The sequence below is a fragment of the Macrobrachium nipponense genome, chromosome 12, assembly GCF_015104395.2.
Source record: "Macrobrachium nipponense isolate FS-2020 chromosome 12, ASM1510439v2, whole genome shotgun sequence".
In the NCBI taxonomy this organism is placed as follows: Eukaryota; Metazoa; Arthropoda; class Malacostraca; order Decapoda; family Palaemonidae; genus Macrobrachium; species Macrobrachium nipponense.
Window position 1 is genome coordinate 57658204 of NC_087205.1, and position 19468 is coordinate 57677671.

The 19468-nt window shown below is 41.3% G+C and overlaps 1 protein-coding gene across 1 annotated transcript in view; it reads left to right on the forward strand.

Moving 5' to 3' along the window:
- LOC135224816 (uncharacterized) overlaps positions 1 to 19468 on the forward strand; it is a 451449-nt gene that overhangs the window by 352498 nt on the left and 79483 nt on the right. Inside the window, 1 exon segment of the mRNA XM_064264139.1 lies at positions 14033 to 14169. Coding sequence (XP_064120209.1) covers positions 14033 to 14169 — 137 coding nt within the window.

The following is a 19468-nucleotide window of genomic DNA, read 5'->3' on the forward strand; positions in this document are numbered from 1 at the left end:
TGTTGTTTGGTATAACGTAATCAACTCTGAACGCTGCAGTCATACAAACGATAATTGTCATAGATTATCGTATTGTTGTTTGCGATTGGCGACGAAGCGTAAATGTAATAAAACCATTTTTACCTTATATATTATTGTCATATATTCATAATAAAATGCAATATCTTATATATTATTGGCATATCTTCATAATAAAAAAGCCTCTTCAAGGAATATCCCTTGGGGAATGCATTTTTCAAAAGATAAAACACTTTACATGTTTACAGCATGCAATGATTACTTTATTTTTGATGTGATACATTAATTTTACAGTATGGTACTCTAAGCAGTACAGTAACTTTTTTTTATCATAAATGTATATTCATTCACGAAAAAAATATGTATGACAACCGTGACGTCACCAAACCTAGTCTCGTTGGTACATAATATTTTTACACAATGTGAGTGGTTACACCGTTCTACAAACTACCGATGTATTTTTACGTAAGTATCCTCTAAATTCTGTCATAAATCACTTTACTTACTTTTTTTGTGGAGCCCAAATACTACGTATATTCCCGGGAAAATAACGAAATGTCGAATTTTATCATAGAGCAAGATTCACTAATTACTTTATTTTCTTCTTCTTTTCAAGACTGAATGCATTTTTTAGAATACACTCATTTACAAATTTTCAATTATACTATGAATGTAAATAGCAAAATCTCTCTCTCTCTCTCTCTCTCCTCTCTCTCTCTCTCTCTCTCATCACTTACAGAAAAAATCATATAATACTGATCTATTATTCTGTGATTTACGAAACTGCTTCAATACAACTTTTATAGTTGACTAAATGATTTTCACATTATAACAGTATACAAAAGAATATCTTATCACTATCCATGTTTCATTTCTTATCACCATAAAAATATTTAAATACAAATTTCATTGTGTTATTCTCCAGCTAAGCTAGTAACAGTATTCTCATCCCAAGCTGTTCTCTCTCTCTCTCTCTCTCAATCAATATGAAATACTGAATTACTGTATTCATAATATCATAAACTATTATTGTACAAAGTTAAAATAATAATAATTCCATTAATTAATAAATTAGTTTCTTTTAGCAACTAAATTGGTTTCCAAAATAATTCTTTTCGGTAATAAACGTGCATCAGCTGATTTCTAAACGCAAACAAAAGACAAAAAACAAAAATAGATTTTTTATTGCTGTATTTTGCTGTTTATACATTAATATTATAGTTGGGTGCTGTAATCATTGAAGTACATCATGTTTTTTTTATCATAAATATGTTCATTCACGAAATAGATATACTATGTACTTTTAGTTTGGTGCAGCAGCCAAATAATGAAAATAGAAAGGAATTGTTAGGTAATTATACTTTTGTTGCTGATCTGATGAAGGGGAAATTGAAGATAGGAAAGATAACTTTGGAACTGTCTTGAATTTAGTTTAAGGTGATAGTTGAAGACATATTTGGTGCTGAACTAAAGTAGTAGGCAGTATAAACATTGAAATAGTGCTCTTGGGTGGGTTAATTATTAAAGTAGGCAGTTTAAAGCAATTTTTAGGGGGGGTACCAGGATAACACGGGTATTTACTTATCACGGGGGGTTGTGGGCCCTATCCCCCGCGATTAACGAGCCCCTACTGTAGTATACATGCTACTAAACAATGTAGCTTACTAGCCTATGGATTACAGCTAGAAGCCTACATATGCATATGCTATTATGTACTCACGTGGGGCTCTTTTCTTTTATAAGGAAAGAGAGGGAGAGAGGTAAGATAAATTATGTATCAAAATTATGTAAATCATAGGGGTATTTACCAACGATCTATGTTGATAAAGATGGCAACGATTTTGCAGTGCAATCCGATGAATAATGAAGATAAGCCACCAGCAGCATGCAGCGAAACACCTCTTCCCTTCTTCACAACACGTTAATATATTACATGTAATAACCTTCATCTGACATTTAGGTTTCTTTCCCATAAGAGTAAAAGAATCAGGGATTTTGGATGCCACATAATTAACTTGTTTATATGGATACAATTTAAAGAACGTGGCAAACACGACTTCAGTAACAACATACATAAACAAAACGTGGGTAGGCCAGTATTGCCAAATGGGAATGGCAATTTTTGCTAGATTTTGCTCCATAAAGTGCTAAAAATTTCACATCATACACAACAATGCCACCTAGCCAATTTCAACTGATTTCTCTCTTTTTCAATCCAAACATGTTTCTAACATACACAGTGTACTTGTATATTACGTTACATGATTCCTAATAATTTCAAAACCTATTCTGTTCAATTCCTGAAAATGGTTTTGCAAGATTTTGTTCTTTTTTCTTACATGATATATCAAGCATAGTAGAATAAAAGAAATATTCAACTTAACATTACAAAGATTTGATGTCAAAATATGTATGCTAGACGTATTTGAAAACAAATGCAAGTTTTCCTGCCATATGCTAGATTGAAAATTTTCTTGCTAATTACCTCAAGAAAATGAAAGCTAGTATTAAAAATGCAAAATTGGTAACACTGGACTCAACAGATTGGCGCATCTGCAACTGTACATAGTTATGTGAAGATGGTGTTAGTAGTATAAATGATAGTTATTGTATCATTAAAAAATATCAAAATAAATGAAGTCGCAAAGGTGATTCTATTTCATGTTTTTCCTAAACGCGTAGCCTAAAAGGAAAACGTTATTTTGTTTGTTTCATTCTGCCACAAACCCCTAACAATGCAGGGGACATATGATCATTCTAAACGATTATTTACTACCGTCACTATTAAAATTTCGAAAGATAATCTTGCTTTGAACGCTACCATAATATGATTATCATATATGTACGTACATTTTGTCAGCTGGCTGGCCTCGCATAGATTAAAGTTGATTTCACTGATATGGAATTGCTCCCCGAATAGCCTTTTTATTATGAAGATATGATGATAATATATAAGGTAAAAAAGGGTTTTACGTATTTCGTTTATGCTTCGTCGCCAATAGAGATAGAGAGAGAGTTACACGGAGTTAAAAGAATTACGATGTCTCGAAGACTTATTAGTCCATCTAAAGAGACATCATGTGCTCCATTATTCATTTTATTCAGCCTCGGCTATAACCTGCAGCTTCAGTTTACTGGGATTCTTCCTTCAGATCTCCATTACATGAAGAATGGGTAAAAATGTATTTTATTTTTACTTTTGGAAGCCACCATTGAACATCAGTAGTTACAACTTAAACACAACTCGATAAATGATCGATAGTTATGGCAGATGACGTCAGCAATCAGCTGTTTCTCTAGAGAGAGAGAGATAGAGAGAGAGAGAGAGAGACTGGTGGTGCTGCTGATTGGTTGTAACACTGACTTATATCCATTATCAAAAGTTGAATAATAGTGTATTGAGAATAATGATCATTTTATTAAAATTGTTGTTTTACTGTCTAATCATATTGTATATATTATTCATATTATAGTATTATGATAAGAACTTAGCGATCTACTATTTGCAGTCTGGTTTTTGTTTACATTCTTAAAATATTCAACTGATTTCGTTTTACCAATATCATCACTGTTTTTTAGTTGCCGAATGGAACTTAATTCAGAGATATGCCAATAATATATAGGTGATGATGGTTTTATTACCTGGTAAATGTACTAACACATACCAGAGAATAAATAAAAAATAAAGAAAAAGGTCAGTATAACTGGACTCGCTCACCCTCTAGGAGGGTGTCGGTATGAACACTAGGCGAGTGAGACCACTACCACGAGCCAAATGCCAATAGAAATCTCCCACTACAAAACCCTCCAAGAGGGGAGCCGTCCACAGAGAGAGCAGCTCGTACTACTACTACTCCATCCCATGCTTGCGACTGCTGCGCCTCTGGTCTGAAAAGGATTCTTGAGCGAAGGGACGGGTAGGGGGGGTATTTCGCTGGCGACACGAGCCAATCGCCCAGAAATAGATTTTTTCCTTACGTCAAAATCCTTTTCTGGGCTCAGCTCGTGTCGCTTGCGCGAAATCGTACCAGAGAAACAGCACAAGATTGTAAAGAAAGTAAACAGAATATAATAAAACAAATAGGTTCTCAAATAAAAGATACAAAATAAATGAATGAATATAATTGCTAAAAAGATACAAATACACAGTAAAACAAAATCAGAATTATGCTTAAATTACCCTTAAAACTAAATTATGTTAATAATATAAGGTAATTTACATATATACAAATAGGTAAAATGATTACCTATCATAATAAATCTGTGTAACAACATGTATCAAAATAGAAATAGCAATTAATATAAAGTTACATAAATATTTGATCAATCACAAAAATATATATCTCAGGAATGTATGAACGTTAAATATACAAAACCCCGTAACCATTGTAATATGATGTATCCCCTAGCATAAAAATAAGGGGATACATCTATAGATCAGTATGGTAATCAGCTGTGTGTGTCCCTAACCAGACAAAGGGACACTATATAATCATAAAGCAGCTAAGACACAAGGTGAATGCTAAGCTAATGAACAAGGTAGGAATAGACGAACTGTTGGGTGAGGCAGGTAGAAAGGAGGACTGAATCTTCTACTATAAACCTAACTAGAGTCAGGGGAAACTATGTTACCCGCTGCTACTGCTGGGAATTTATCAGAGCTTCCAAGGACTTAAGGTAGTGACGTTTGAACACTGTCGGCGATTTCCATCCGTATACTTCTTTAAATCATCAAAATTCATATGCTGGAAGTAATTAATTGAGGTGGCTACTGCCCTGACATCATGTGCTTTTGGAAAGGAGTCAGGATTGGCTTGTTTTGATAAAGTACAGGATTTGTTGCCTGATGCCTTTAGTGGATAAAGTACCACCTTTTTCCCTCCTAAAGAGGGGCCCGATGAGGAAGAGGAGGTCTGGATAGAAAGGCTCGTAAGGTTGAAACTGGACAAAGGGAAACATCTTGCGGAAGGGGTAATACCTTCCAAGGTTCCCACCTCATCAAAGGATCTTCATTCTTTGCTAAAAACTACGTTCCGGAGAAAGTAGCACTTCCCCTGTGGGAAGGAATTGAACATGATCCGATCTCTGGATAAAGCCGACAGTTCTGAAATTCTTGCTCCTGAAGCTAGGCTAATAAAACCAGAGTTTTCCTTAGAGCATCATAAACGAGCATGTGTCATTATCGGTTTCGGAAGCCAGTTTTTAGAACATCGTTTAAGAACCATGAAACTGACGTAGGCCTGACAGAGGGCCTAAGTCTAGCACATGCTTTAGGAATAGACGAGAAATAGGTATCTGTCAAGTCTATGTTTAAATCCAAATTGAAATATCTTTTTCAATGCTGACTTGTTTGTCGTAATAGTGCTAGCTGCTAAACCATTTTCAAATAAAGATCTGAAAAAGGATATAGCAGAATTAACTGTCATGAATCTGATATCTGACTCCCTCAGGAAGATTGCTAACTTTTTGACGGCAGCATCATACTGCCTCAAAGTTGAATCCCTTTTATCGGATTCCAGGAAAAGAATATTCTGAGGGTCATATTCGCATCTCTTTTTGCCGCAAACTTCAATGAAATCCATAAAGTTAGGGTTTTGAGAATCCCTGAGGAAGCGAACACAGTCTTCGTTTGTACTGACTGGGAGAGCTTGGGAACTGGGGATCCGAAGGGGACGAAGGCCAGTTCCAGAATCATGGGGTACCAATTGCTCTTCGGCCAGTCTGGGGCTACTAGAGCCACTTGACCCTGAATGTCCTGAGTTTTGTCTAATACCTTCATAAGGAGATTCACTGGAGGAAGACGTAAATCTTCTCCAGTTGTTCCAGTCCAGAGCCAGGGCGTCCGTGGCGTAGCCAGAGGTTCCAGGTTGGGGGCTACATAACACGGTATTTTTGTGGTTTGCTTGTGATGCGAAGAGATCCACCTGTAGCCCTGGACTCTTTGAAGGATCCATTGGAACGAACTCTCGTCTAGAGACCATTCCGACTCTAGGGGTAACTGATCGGTGATAGGGCGTCTGCTATGACGTTTCTCTCCACTCCAGCTATGTGGGTGGAGGAAAGATGCCAACTGAATTTGTCTGCCAGGGAGAAGATGGCTATCATGACGTGGTTTAGATGACGCGACTTGGAGCCTCCTCTGTTTATGCAATGTACTACCACTGCGCTGTCCAACGACTAGCTTTATGTGGGAGTACCTTGGTGGGCGTAATCTTTTCAGAGTCAAGAAAACTGCCATTGCCTCCAGTACGTTTATATGGAACTGACGGAACTGGGGCTGACCAAATTCCTTGAACCTTTTTGACTTGGGAGTACCCTCCCCAGCCGCTTAAGGACGCGTCTGTGTGGATGGTGATCCCTGGTGGAGGGAACTGAAGAGGGAACTGACACTGACAGATTCTTGACTTTTGCCCACGGCCGAAGCCGGTTCTTTAGAATCAGAGGCACTGAGGATAGCTTGTCCCTGGACCTGACATTTGCTCGTGAGCGCCAGATCCTGGTTAGATCTTTTAGTGGTTTGGCTTTCATTAAGATGTTCGTTACTGAAGCAAACTGGAGAGAGCCGAGGATCCTTTCCTGAGCTCTCCTGGATGCTAGTTTTGTGACTTAGAAATTGCTTGACTGACTTCGCTATTTCTTTCCTTTTTGGTGGATTGGAATCGACAGAGTGTGTGAGGATAGATTCCATTGAATGCCTAGCCACTGAAAGTTTGACTCTGGAGTGAGTCTTGATTTGGATCTGTTTATCTTGAATCCTAGATATTCTAGGAATTGGATCACTTTCAGTGTGGCCTTGTTGCATTCTTCGACTGATGGGGCCCAGATCAACCAATCGTCGAGATACGCTACTTACCATAATCCCTTGAGCTCTGAGCTGTTGCACTACTACTTCCCGCTAGCTTCGTGAACACCCTGGGGTGCCACGTTTGAGCCCGAACGGGACTACCTTGAAAGGAGAACGTCTGATCTCCTATCTTGAATCCCAGATACGGACGGAAGTGTCTTGCAATAGGATATGATAGTAGCGTCTGTAAGATCGATAGAGGTGGTGACGGCCCCACGGGGAGTAAGGTCCGCACCTGTGAGATCGTGAGCATCTTGAACTTGTCGCAGCGGATGGCTAAGTTTAGCGGGACAAGTCTAAGATTACCCTTCTTTTGTTTGAGCCTTTCTTTGGAACGCTGAACAAGCGACCTTGAAATTTTAAAACCTTCTGACTTTGACTATAGCTCCTTTCTGAAGGAGGTCCTCTGCGTACTCTGTCAATTCCTTGAAGGAAGTTGACGGAAAGGTCTGGCTGGAGGTGGGTTCGTCAACCAGCTCCAACCCAGCCCTTTTGACACTATGCTCTGAGCCCACTGGCTGAAGTTTCCACCGTGGCGAAAGTGAAACAGCCTCCCTCCTACCTGAAGTTTCTTCATTGGTTCTGGTAACCCCCCCCCCTCGCACCTCCTCTGAAGTGCTTTCCTCTATTGAAGGGGCCTCCCGATCCTCTCCCACGAAAGGACCGCTTACCTCTGCCTCCCTTGTTCGAGCGGTCATACTTCTGAGAAGCTTGACTCTCTCAAGGCTTGATTGTAAGCTGGAGAGATGGCGTATGAGGTGGAGGGCTGAGGCTGAGGGGATATCACATATGGCTGTGATTGACCTTTAGACGTGGCTGGGCTGTCTGCACTAACGGCAACTGTAGGAACTTGTTGAGGGAAGCGCGGTTGCTTCTTTTGTAAGGCTGGAAACGTCTGGGTTTCCTTTGCCCCCTCCCCTTACCTTTTGGTGTCAGGTCTTGCCTTCTCCTAGCCGTAAGACCCCAACGGTCCTTAAGGCTCTGGTTCAACCTCGTAGCCTCTGCCTGACTTCCTTTACCATAGCCTCTGGAAGAGATCTGCGCCCCCAGATGTTAGAAGAGAGTAACCTATTCGGTTTCATGACGAATGGTGTTCCTCTAGCAGGACATGCTTCCTACAATTCGTTCTGGCAGTGGCAAACTCGAACATATCTGACTGCACCGTTTGAGTCAGGGCTTTGGTCATAAGCTTAAAAATTGGTTCTGAACCATAAGCCATGGTTGCTACCTCAGACATAGCCATCAGGTTGATTGACCTGGCTAGTCCGTGTTTCGAGTCAAATTCCGCTTGAATAAGACTATCAGGGAGCCTGGGCAGCTTTTCACCAAACTGCTCCATAGCACAGTCAGGTTTGAGTTTGCCAGCTGTGAAAGTATTAGGCAAGTCTTCCCACAATTCTCCAATTGAAGGGAGCAACGGAGATGGGGTCTGCTCTTTTAACTGAGGCATGGGTTCCCCTTTCTGAGCTGCTGAGATGTCGACCTAGCTATCTTGGTTAGGAAAGGGAGCGGGGTAACTCTCGTCCATCGTGAAAATGGTAAAGGGACTTTTGAATGGTTGGATCTTGGTGTTCGAACAGTCCATGTCCTCTAAACATCTGAGCCATTCTCGCTGAGCCTGGTCTCGAGAATAGAGGACTGTCTCCTTTGGTACCGCTGTCATCCCTAACCATAGCCGAAGGCGTGAGCCTAGCGTAGCCTATGAGGGAGGTCTGTAGGCCTTCCGGGTAGAACTCGAAGTCCTCTATTCTTCGAGTTCCAAACTCCGGTGTGAGATGAGACCATCTTGGAAGGGGGCGTATGATCTACTCTCCAAGGATTGTTCATGGAGAAAGCGGGCAGCGAGTCATGCGGGGAAGCTGAGATCCGCTAGTGTTGGAGTTGAGGGAGAGGCAAGAGGGGCTTCTCTTAGACGGCTATAATAGTGTCCTGAGAAGTGATCCTGTCCGACAGGCGGGATATCATATGTTCCATACTCGTCTTAAGGAGCCCACTAGTCGCCCACCTGTTGCAACAGCCAGCATTGGTGTCCAAAGCCGAGCTGCTGCGGAGGTGGAGGGGAGACTCTGATAGGCACCAAAGGTAGTGGAACTGGTGATACTGCCGGGGTGCGGGATTTCTCCTTAGGTTTACTCTTTGAGGACTTTGAGCCGGAGCTAGACCCTTTATACCTGCTGGGCCGGGATTACGAGCCGGAGACTTGCGCGAGGAAGAAGACGAGGACGTCTTCTTCGAAGACGATGACGTCTTAGTCAAGGTCATATGTTTGGACTTGATCTTAGGTCTAACCGAAGCCTCTGGAGGAGTATATAACTCATCACCCGTAAAGCCTTGAAGGATGGAGAGGTTGCAGGGGTAGAAGAAACAGTCACTCCCAAGGGAGACCCTTGGGTACCTGCATTACTTACCTCGGCCAACAGGTCGTCCTATACCTACCATAGGTTCAACATTTATATCCAGGTTGCGACATCCGTGGAGATATCCTGGTCTTGTTCTGTTAAGGAGGCCGCCAGTTGTTGTTGGATAAAGGCAATAGAGGGGTCCGCCTCTACCGGGTCGACGTACCCAGTCGCCTTGCCTCCGGGAAAGATTAACAGAGCTAATCGCTTCTCCATATGTAGGGCTGACCCTTGGCGCGTTCTTGCCAAAACCTCCTCCCACCCAGGCCCGCAGGGTAGCCAATGCCGTATCTCTTACTGCCGGAGCCTGTAAGAGAGGGTATATTTTAGATTTAAGAATCACTTAAAACTAAAACTTAGAATATAACTTAAACTAGATGCCTTAAGTTAAAGTAAATAACGTAAACTTAAGTACTAAAAGAAGCGGAGCAGCATGCGGAGATGGAATAGCTTACGCCTTCCAAAAAGCTGGCTCACCAGTCGTAACATATGGTACACGTCTCATGGTACCAGACCTCTGGATGTCCCCGTGCGGAGTCGCGCATGGAGCATGGGACCGGCAAACTCGTGTCCACAGGGGTCCTGAAGTGTAGCGGAACATCCCGGATGCTCACAGTTGGTGGCCTGTAAGTGGGAGACACATGAGTATCTTAAAGGGGGAACACTTACAGACTAAGGACAAAGACTCCGTTACATGCCGAGCTCGAAAAAATTTGGGGCATAACCCCCTCCCTGCATTGCCTGAATAGGCTATAATCCCGGAGAGATCCGGTAAAATGAAAGGGAGGGGTAGGTATGGTTTAAGAAACTTAAGATAAACCTTAAAGATAACTTAAACCTACATGCAATGTCCATGCAATGAACCGGACTAGGTCCAGTGAAGCGGAGTGTAGTAACTCAGCAATACGGTACGGTTAGTAAAGACCTACTGTATGCTCCGGTCCAACTACGGTGGTCTATAACCCTTGCCGCTGGATACCAGGGCTCCGATAGGGAGGAGCTCTAGTAAGGAGGGAAGGGCGAGATGACATACAGACTCGAGCTAGCCCGGAGCGGCAAGGAAGTAACGGAGGGGGGGAAGGCCAGGGCCCCCCACAACGTACCACCCGGGCCGAGCCGAGAAGCGGAGAGGTCGGAACCAGTCAGGACTGTCGGACTCCCAGGTCCCTCCGGTGGAGGGGGAGAGCCAGGCTCGGGCATGCGGGGCGAGCAAGGACAGACCGACCCACCCCCACCCGACTCTATGGGAGAGCGGGAGAGGGGGGAGGGGGACTGGCAGGCGTCTGGCTGACTCGTGATCACGTAGTGACCACGAGGCGGTAAACTAAGATACGGAAACCAAGCCTAGGCCAACCAACTGATCAGAGAGAAGCTATCGGGAAGCAACCTGAACTGAAAAGCGGTAGCATATAGGCCCATAGGGCTAAACCAACTGATCAGAGAGAAGCTATGTGGAAGCGACCGAACTGATCAACGGTAGACTAGGCTCTACGAGCCGGGACCTAGGCTAAGCCAGACGCTAACAAACCTCACAGTGACAAACTATAAATATATATAATAAAAATGAAAGAAAGAAGGTAAAAAAGCAGGAGAAAAAATCCAGGAGTGTGCGACTAGCCCGAAGGCGAGTCTACCACTCAAGCTAGTCATGGGGCCGATACTAAGAACCTGGACTAGGGTCTGGATAGAAAAAAGCCTACATAAAGGTGAAATACATACATGTATGACAACCTGAGTAGACCTAACGACGCGGATAATCAAGATAGAGCGTAAATAATAAGGGATGTTCTAGGTATGGGAGACCAAGAACGAACCCAACATGCGGCAGGACCATGCTGCCATGCTTCCAGCCCCCAGAACGTATTTGTACCTAAAAAAACGGCAAATACTGTCTCGGGGACGGAAAAAACTGCTAACCGTAATACTGAGTACTTTAACTTAGCTGCTGCAATAGCTGCACGCTCATTATCGAAAATCCGAAGAAAGGGCACAAAAAATCACACAGAGAGAAAAATAACACGTGTGACTCGTGTGCTAACTGAAAAGGATGGCCACCAGAGGCGCAGCAGTCGCAAGCATGGGATGGAGTAGTAGTAGTACGAGCTGCTCTCTCTGTGGGACGGCTCCCTCTTGGAGGGTTTTGTAGTGGGAGATTTCTATTGGCATTTGGCTCGTGGTAGTGGTCTCACTCGCCTAGTGTTTCATACCGACACCCTCCTAGAGGGTGAGCGAGTCAGTTATACTGACCTTTTTCTTTATTTTATTTATTCTCTGGTATGTGTTAGTACATTTACCCTATAAATAATAGATTAAAGGATATTTCGCTGGCGACACGAGCCAATCGCCCAGAAATAGATTTTTCCTTACGTCAAAATCCTTTTATTACCTTTATTGTCAGTTAATATCATAATGTGAATCTGTCCATGTATGTTGGTGGTTATCGCACTGCAACTAGACTTAGCCTACCAATGAACGTCATACATAAACCTCGAATAGGCTATTCATTATGAAGATATGCCAATACTATGTAAGGTGGTGAGAACGGTTTATTGCCTTTATTGTCAGTTAATATCATTATGTGAGTTTTTATTTTGTTTGTTGGTGATTATCGGACCACGGCCCGAGGCTTAGCTACGATAAACATTGCGGCATATGCAACACGTTTGTCCCTCGATGCTGCGATTCATACCAGTGATATAGCATGCGAAGCGGTCCAAGAAAAAACCTGAACGACTGATTCTTGTGTTGCTGATCCCACGCTAAGGCGCTGCCCCACTGTAAACTCTGTGCATGGTGTAGAATACTACCACTGTAGGTCCTGGATGTCGTAAAAGGCGACTACAGTGAACCCTCGTTTATCGCGGTAGATAGGTTCCAAACCCGGCCGCGATAGCTGAAAATCCGCGAAGTAGGGACACCATATTTACGTATTTATTAACATGTATATTCAGACTTTTATACCCTCCCATTTACGTAGTACTGTTAACAAACCACCCTTTAATGTACAGAACACTTAATGCATGTACTACAGTACCCTAAACTAAAACAGGCACAAATATTAAAATGTTAGAATATTAAAGTATAAAAAAATAAAGATTGTTACTGTACTCACCACGAAAGAGTTGAAGAAAACTTGAATGATGATGGCGATGAATTTGCTGCACAGTAGAAATGATGATGAAGCTGATGATGTCTTCTACTGTGCAGCCAATGATAGTTACGACGCTGACGCTTCCGACGCTCCGAGTTAACGATGCTTTAAAAAACGCATACGATGATAAAAATCCTTTGAGGTTATGATGATTTTCGACACTTTTTATGTCGTATTTTTCTAATTTTTTTAGTGACGCAGTATATTAATAAAAATAAGTTTCTGGTTAGATTACAACAAAAATTTTGAGGTTATGATGATTTTCGACACTTTTTATTGTCATATTTTTCTATGTTTTTTTTAGTGACGCCTCATATTCAGAACTAGTTTCCGAGCGAATGAATACTAGCTTGTATGCGCAAAGTTTATAACATCCAAAAGCGCAAATAATGAAAAGATCATTGCTTGTTTCTAGTAATAATAACAAAACTAAGTTTCTGGTTAGATTACAACGCAATTCCAAGCATCCAAAGAGAGACATTACGTATTCAGTAATTTGATCGAGAGAGAGAGAGAGAGAGAGAGAGAGAGAGAGGGAGAGAGAGGAGAGAGAGAGAGGAGAGAGAGGAGAGAGAGAGAGAGCGAGAGGCGTCTTCCGACGCTCCGAGTTAATGACTCTTTTAAAAAACGCATACTATGATAAAAATCCTTTGAGGTTATGATGATTTTCGACACTTTTTATGTCGTATTTTTCTAATTTTTATAGTGACGCCTCATATGCGGAACTAGTTTCCGAGCGAATGAATACTAGCTTGCGTTTCATGTTCGATTTAATTTTACTACGTATACTGAATTATCGTAAGATCACATTCTCTTTTCGTGTTTTATTTCTTTCTGTACTGAATTATATGTCATATGTAATGCAATGAACCATCAGTAAGAGCAGATATTACTAATTATTAATGGAATTAACGAAATATTTGGGGTCTTCATATATCGCGGCTATTTTCGAAATTTCCGGAAAATCCGCGATATATTTCTTTTATAATATATACATACGTAATGAAAAAAGTCCGCGAAGTCGTGAATCTGCGATGGTCGAACCGCGAAGTAGCGAGGGCTCACTGTAAAACGACAGCTGCTGCCTTTCCAGTCACACTTCTTAGTAAAAGGCTAGGCCCACCACCAATAACTGTGGAAACTGCTGCCTTGCAGTCTTAAATTTTAGTAAAACATAACATTGCAGCATTGCAGAACACTCCCGACTTCATTCATATTTTCATGTTTTTTTACCATTTTTAGGGAGATATTGTACTATTACGATTGTATTTCAGGGAATAATATAATGTTTCCTTTTAATAATCAGCACCACGTATCTTGGTTCAGTAAAACAACCTTTGCAAAATAAACGGACAGAAAAGAACCACTGATTAACCAACTTTTTCAAAACTACTGCCAACCAATCTACATCAAGGATTGGTCATGACATGATTAGTGGGGGGGGGGCGGGGCTTAGCTTGCAAAGCTAGGTGGACTGCTCTAGATGGATTTTTGGCAGAAAGGTTACAAGATAGAAAAGAGCAGATGGGATAGTATATAGAATCCTTTTTTTCAGGTAAGGTAGCTCCGAGAACCTAAGTTTTTAGGACTGATAATAATAATTTTCTTCCTCATTAACAGGTGATGGTGATTTTACATGGTCAGAGGAATCGAGTTCTGACGAGGAAGACTTTGTCAGCACTTACTTGCTCTGTGGACCACCTGGTGTTTGGGAGACTGCAGTTGTTTATGCTCTTGCTGCTGAATTAGGCTACAATGTAGGTTTGCTGTTATTTTGCTTTATTTGCAATAATTTGAATGTGTATAAGCATTACTTTTACCTATCTTATATTGGAAGTGGCAGAAATGTAAGTTTAGCATCTCTGAAAATCTAATCGTAACTCACTTATTTCATAAAATGTGTTGGATAAGTATTTTTAAGAATGAAATGAATGGCTTTATTAAACAGTGTTCATGGTGTGCCTAACACTTGCCTCAGTAAGAATGAATGATTATTCTTCTACAGACCGTGACCTTCAAACAAATGTCATTGGCTTGCATGCTGATGCAAGATCTATGGAAACTGTTTGTTGCCATGGGATATCTAGTTCTAGTTGGATATTAACACTTCCTTTAAACATGGATATTGATGTTATTGAGCAAAAGCTGTGTAGCTAATCCATTAAGTGGTTTTTAGGAACAATTTTGGTTATACCATTGGTACAACAAGTTCCAGGTGCTTGGTAAGTCTTGTAATGTTTAGGCATCATATCATCAGCTATGAAATGTAAATTTAGGAAAGTCGCATAGATTCACTTAGACTTAGTCGTAATTGTGTAGCAAAATTGCAAACGGAGACAGTAAGGAGAATAAATGTGTTACTTGCCATCCTGGGTAAAATAAAAGATTTTTAAGGTGAAACTTAACTCTCTGTCTGTTACGGACTCTGAGATCTCAGAGACAATGTTACGGTGTCGAAATATCCTGGCCAAGGGTCGACACAGTGTTACGGCCTCTGAGAGAGGTCCGCTTCAGGTTCGATATGAAATAATAAAAATAAAAATATATCAACACAAACAGTTGAAACTGGGGATACGAATATAGAAAGAAACACAACAAAGGTTTACTTACAAGCTTACTAACAAAGGTAAATGCAGAATGGTATCTCCTATTTACATAAAAAAGATAGAATCTTACACTGCATGAACTGGGGGAACAGTGAGGCAATTCAAATACTTGCTATTCAATTTGGTAATTTGAGGCTATGGCTTCATAAAAGTAGAGCGGCAATTGCAGACATCCTCTTGACTCCGTATTGTAGAAAATATCTATTTGTAAGACAGGAACTCCCCCCCCCCCCCCCCCCCCCCCCCACCCCCCCCCCCCCCCCCCCCCCCCCCCCCCCCTTTTCTTCTCCGAAGTTCGCTCAACGTAGAGACAACTCGGTCGTCCACTCCTGAAGACGATTAGACCAGTATCCAACCAACTCTCGAACAACTCTTCTTTTGGATTGATGACTTCGTCGGTTCCTTCGTCTCTAGTCTCTCTCTGACGATCACTGCTGCTGATCCCTCACCCCCCTGATAATCTGATCTGTGGCTCTTACTAACTGGTGATCTCTCTCTTTTTACGATTCTCTTCCTTCTTCTACGATCACTCTTTGCTCCACTTGCCTCCGTCGTATTTATACGGCATCCTGGGGGCTGGGGCCTACGGCGAGGGGTCACAGGTTCCCGAGATTGCTAGAATTTCTTAGATGAATCTAGACGAGGTATTGCATCAGAAATCGCGGCGTTTCTCACGTCACGACAAGATCCACAACACTCCTGCCGATTCTTGAACCATCATGATAACAGGCACCTCCAACACATTAAGCTAACGCCTCCTTGCTGCCGAACTTCTCGAAAATGCATTCTCCTTTCTTTATCTTTCTTGCTAGGAAGCAATTACCATCACACAGCCCCCCCGCCCCCCCCAAAAGAGAAAAAAAATGAAATCAACTGATTTTTTTTTTTCTAAAGAGAAGCAAGAATTAAACAGTGGGGAAACAATTCTGCATAAGCTTTAATACTTTTCACCCACTCAACCACTCGTGCCAAAACAGAAAACGGTCATTAGGCTACTCATTCTGAGAAATCTCTAGAGGCTATCAGCTAATACATTATTCTACTCTCTTACTTTTTCCGTTTTCTGAACTCTGATTAAAACTTACAAATACTAAAACAAACACCTCTTGTGTTTTTTCTCAAAACTAATCTCACTCAGTAACACTGTTACACGGGCGGAGGCCATGGCACGGGGCATTGTTTATAATTCTGAAGCAAATTTACATTCATTGCCTTTGCTCTACTCTTACCCACATTAATTCTATGATATATATTTCCCCTCTCCTCTAACACTGAAAAAGGACCTTCAAACTTATAAGGAAAAAATGGACTTTCTCTCGAGACTAGTACTAAAACTTTATCTCTTACACACAAACTTCTCTTGTTTGATCTAAGATCAAGCTTTCCTTCAGTTCCCCCTTGACTTCCGTTCGGGTTTTCTTTCGCTAAGTGCCAAGCGCTTCCGTTCTCCTCTGCTAGTTGCCAAACATCTCTTAGATTGTTTTTATAATATTCAAGATTAGTTATGCAATCATCTCTGCCCTTACTTCTAGGCAAAGTTCCGAACATATTTATAAATACATTTTCAAAAGATTCGCCTACTGAAGGAATATCACACAACTGAACTCTGGAAATTACTTGAATCGGTTTCCCGGCAATTTGATATTCAGGACAGCTTAAAGCATACCTATTCACGTCATTTTTCATCTTGGGCCAAAAGTACGCCCTACCAATAGACCTGAAAATTTCATTTACTCCTAAATGCCCTTGCTCATAATGTGCTAACTTCAAAACTAACTCACGAAACTTCCTAGGAACTACTAATTTTTTTGTGATTCCCCCTTCACTACCTGACTTAGGACAAACATGACAAAACTTCATCCTTTACACAAAAAGTTTCCTTACACACATCATCGAGATCATCATCCAGCTCACATTAAAAAATTCGGGTTAGTGTCTCATCCTCTCTCTGCAACTTTATTAGCTCATCCTTATCCAAAACGTTAGAGCCTAATTCATCACCGTAACTAGGACTAGATACCTGTACATTTACTATGTTACTCCCGACAACTACGCCTTCCGTTTGGCTATCACTGTTTACATCGATAGAGTCCGGTCTCTCAGCCACACTCATGCCAAGATCAACCTCGCTACCTCTATCACACTTGTTCGAATCCACGAACTTACTCACATTCGAATCCACGAACTCACACTCGTTCGAATCATGAACAAATTATGATCGTAGTCTATGTCTGTATCAAAACCCAACCTAGTTACTACCATTTCAGGCACTGGAATATTCCTCACAACAGGATTCACATTCTTGGATAAAGCTAAGTCGTTACCGACAATAATGTCAACGCCTTCAACGGGCAAACTGTCCACACAACGGCAAGTTTCACTTCTCCTGACACTACCCGACTTTCTAAATTCAACTTCAACAAAGAACACAAGTGTTAGGAAATCCACCTAACATGACTTTCTCTTCCATATTGATTTCTGCCCTGTTCGGCACACACACACTTTGAATCAGTGAGACAGCGGCCCCTGTGTCTCGAAGCAAGACCACTTCTCTCGAATCTACTCCTCCAAGAGAGGAAACTACGCCTTCCGACAGAAATTTGCCTAAAAACTTTCCTAGTTTCTCTCATCACATCATTCCTACTTGACGAAAGGTTAATTATAGACACTGGTTTCTTACTCTCCTTCCTTTCTACTTAACAATTCCTTGCTAAATGCCTTTCCCATTACATCGGAAACAAGTTAATTCTGAGCCACTAGATGCCATCTTACTCTTACAAACCTTAGATGTATGACCAGGTTTTCCGCATCTTTAACAGGAATAGTCACTTCTACTCGCATTGCTATTACTAGGACTGAAACCTTTGCTGCTTTGTACTCTACCAGACGAAGGATCGTTTTTCCTGGTTTCGTTTCTTACTAAACACCTCAAATTATGAGTTAGACTATATTCGTCAGCTAGCCTAGTTGCTCCTGCAAAAGATACTTCTCGCCTATCCTCTATATAAAGTTTAATCTCAGGGGATACGTTATCTTTGAAATTTTTTAACAACACTAAGTTCTTCAAACCGTCAAAATCCTCAACCTTAGCAGAAGTTAACCAATCAAAAAACAGCCTATCTAACTTCTTACCGTATTCTACATACGTAATATTTTCATCCTTTCTCAAATTTCTAAATTTCTTACGGTACGCCTCTGGTACTAGCCTATATGCGCTAAGAACAGTTTCTTTCACGATACCGTAATTATCACATTCCTCCTTAGACATGCAAATATACACAGTAAGCGCCCTACCACTCAAGACTGACTGCAAATATAAAGTCCACATTTCTTTAGGAGAACCTACTCGTTCCATTAACTTCTCAAAACACATGAAATATGTCGTAACATCTTCCTCATCATACTTTGGTACTAATTTTAGCACTGCACTAATACCTAACGTATCAGCTCCGTTTTTGTTCTCGCCTGAACGACTGTTACGAGTACTTTCCCTTAACCGAGCAATTTCCAACTCATGTATACTCTCTTTCTCTCTCTCTTCCTGTTCATGTATACATACCTTTTCTCTTTCTTCCTGCTCATGCATACTCTCTTTCTCTCTCTCTTCCTGCTGCATTACCAACATCTCTCTCTCTTGCTGCATTCTCATTGCTTCTCTCTCTTGCTGCATCTTCATTGCTTCTCTCTCTTGCTGCATTTTCATTGCTTATTTCTCTGCCGCTCTTTCATCTCTCATACTTTTCCCTCTCTTTCTTCTCAACATACTCACGGAGATCATTCCCCTCCAGACCTAGTAGCCTACCCGACTCAATAAACTCTTTCACCATCTCACTGATTCTGATTCTTTCTATATTCTCCCTGTTTCAAACTGTTAAAGTGTTGATAGCCTAGGCAAGGTTGCCACAATGTTACGGACTCTGAGATCTCAGAGACAATGTTACGGTGTCAAAATATCCTGGCCAAGGGTCGACACAGTGTTACGGCATCTGAGAGAGGTCGGCTTCAGGTTCGATATGAAATAATAAAAATAAAAATATATCAACACGAACAGTTGAAACTGGGGATTCGAATATAGAAAGAAACACTAACACAACAAAGGTTTACTTACAAGCTTACTAACAAAGGTAAATGCAGAATGGTATCTCCTATTTACATAAAAAAGATAGAATCTTACACTGCATGAACTGGGGGAACAGTGAGGCAATTCAAATACTTGCTATTCAATTTGGTAATTTGAGGCTATGGCTTCATAAAAGTAGAGCGGCAATTGCAGACGTCCTCTTGACTCCGTATTGTAGAAAATAGCCTATTTGTAAGTCAGGAACTCCCCCCTTTTCTTCTCCGAAGTCTGCTCAACGTAGAGACAACTCGGTCGTCCACTCCTGAAGACGTTTAGACCAATATGCAACCAACTCTCGAACAACTCTTCTTTTGATTGATACTTCGTCGG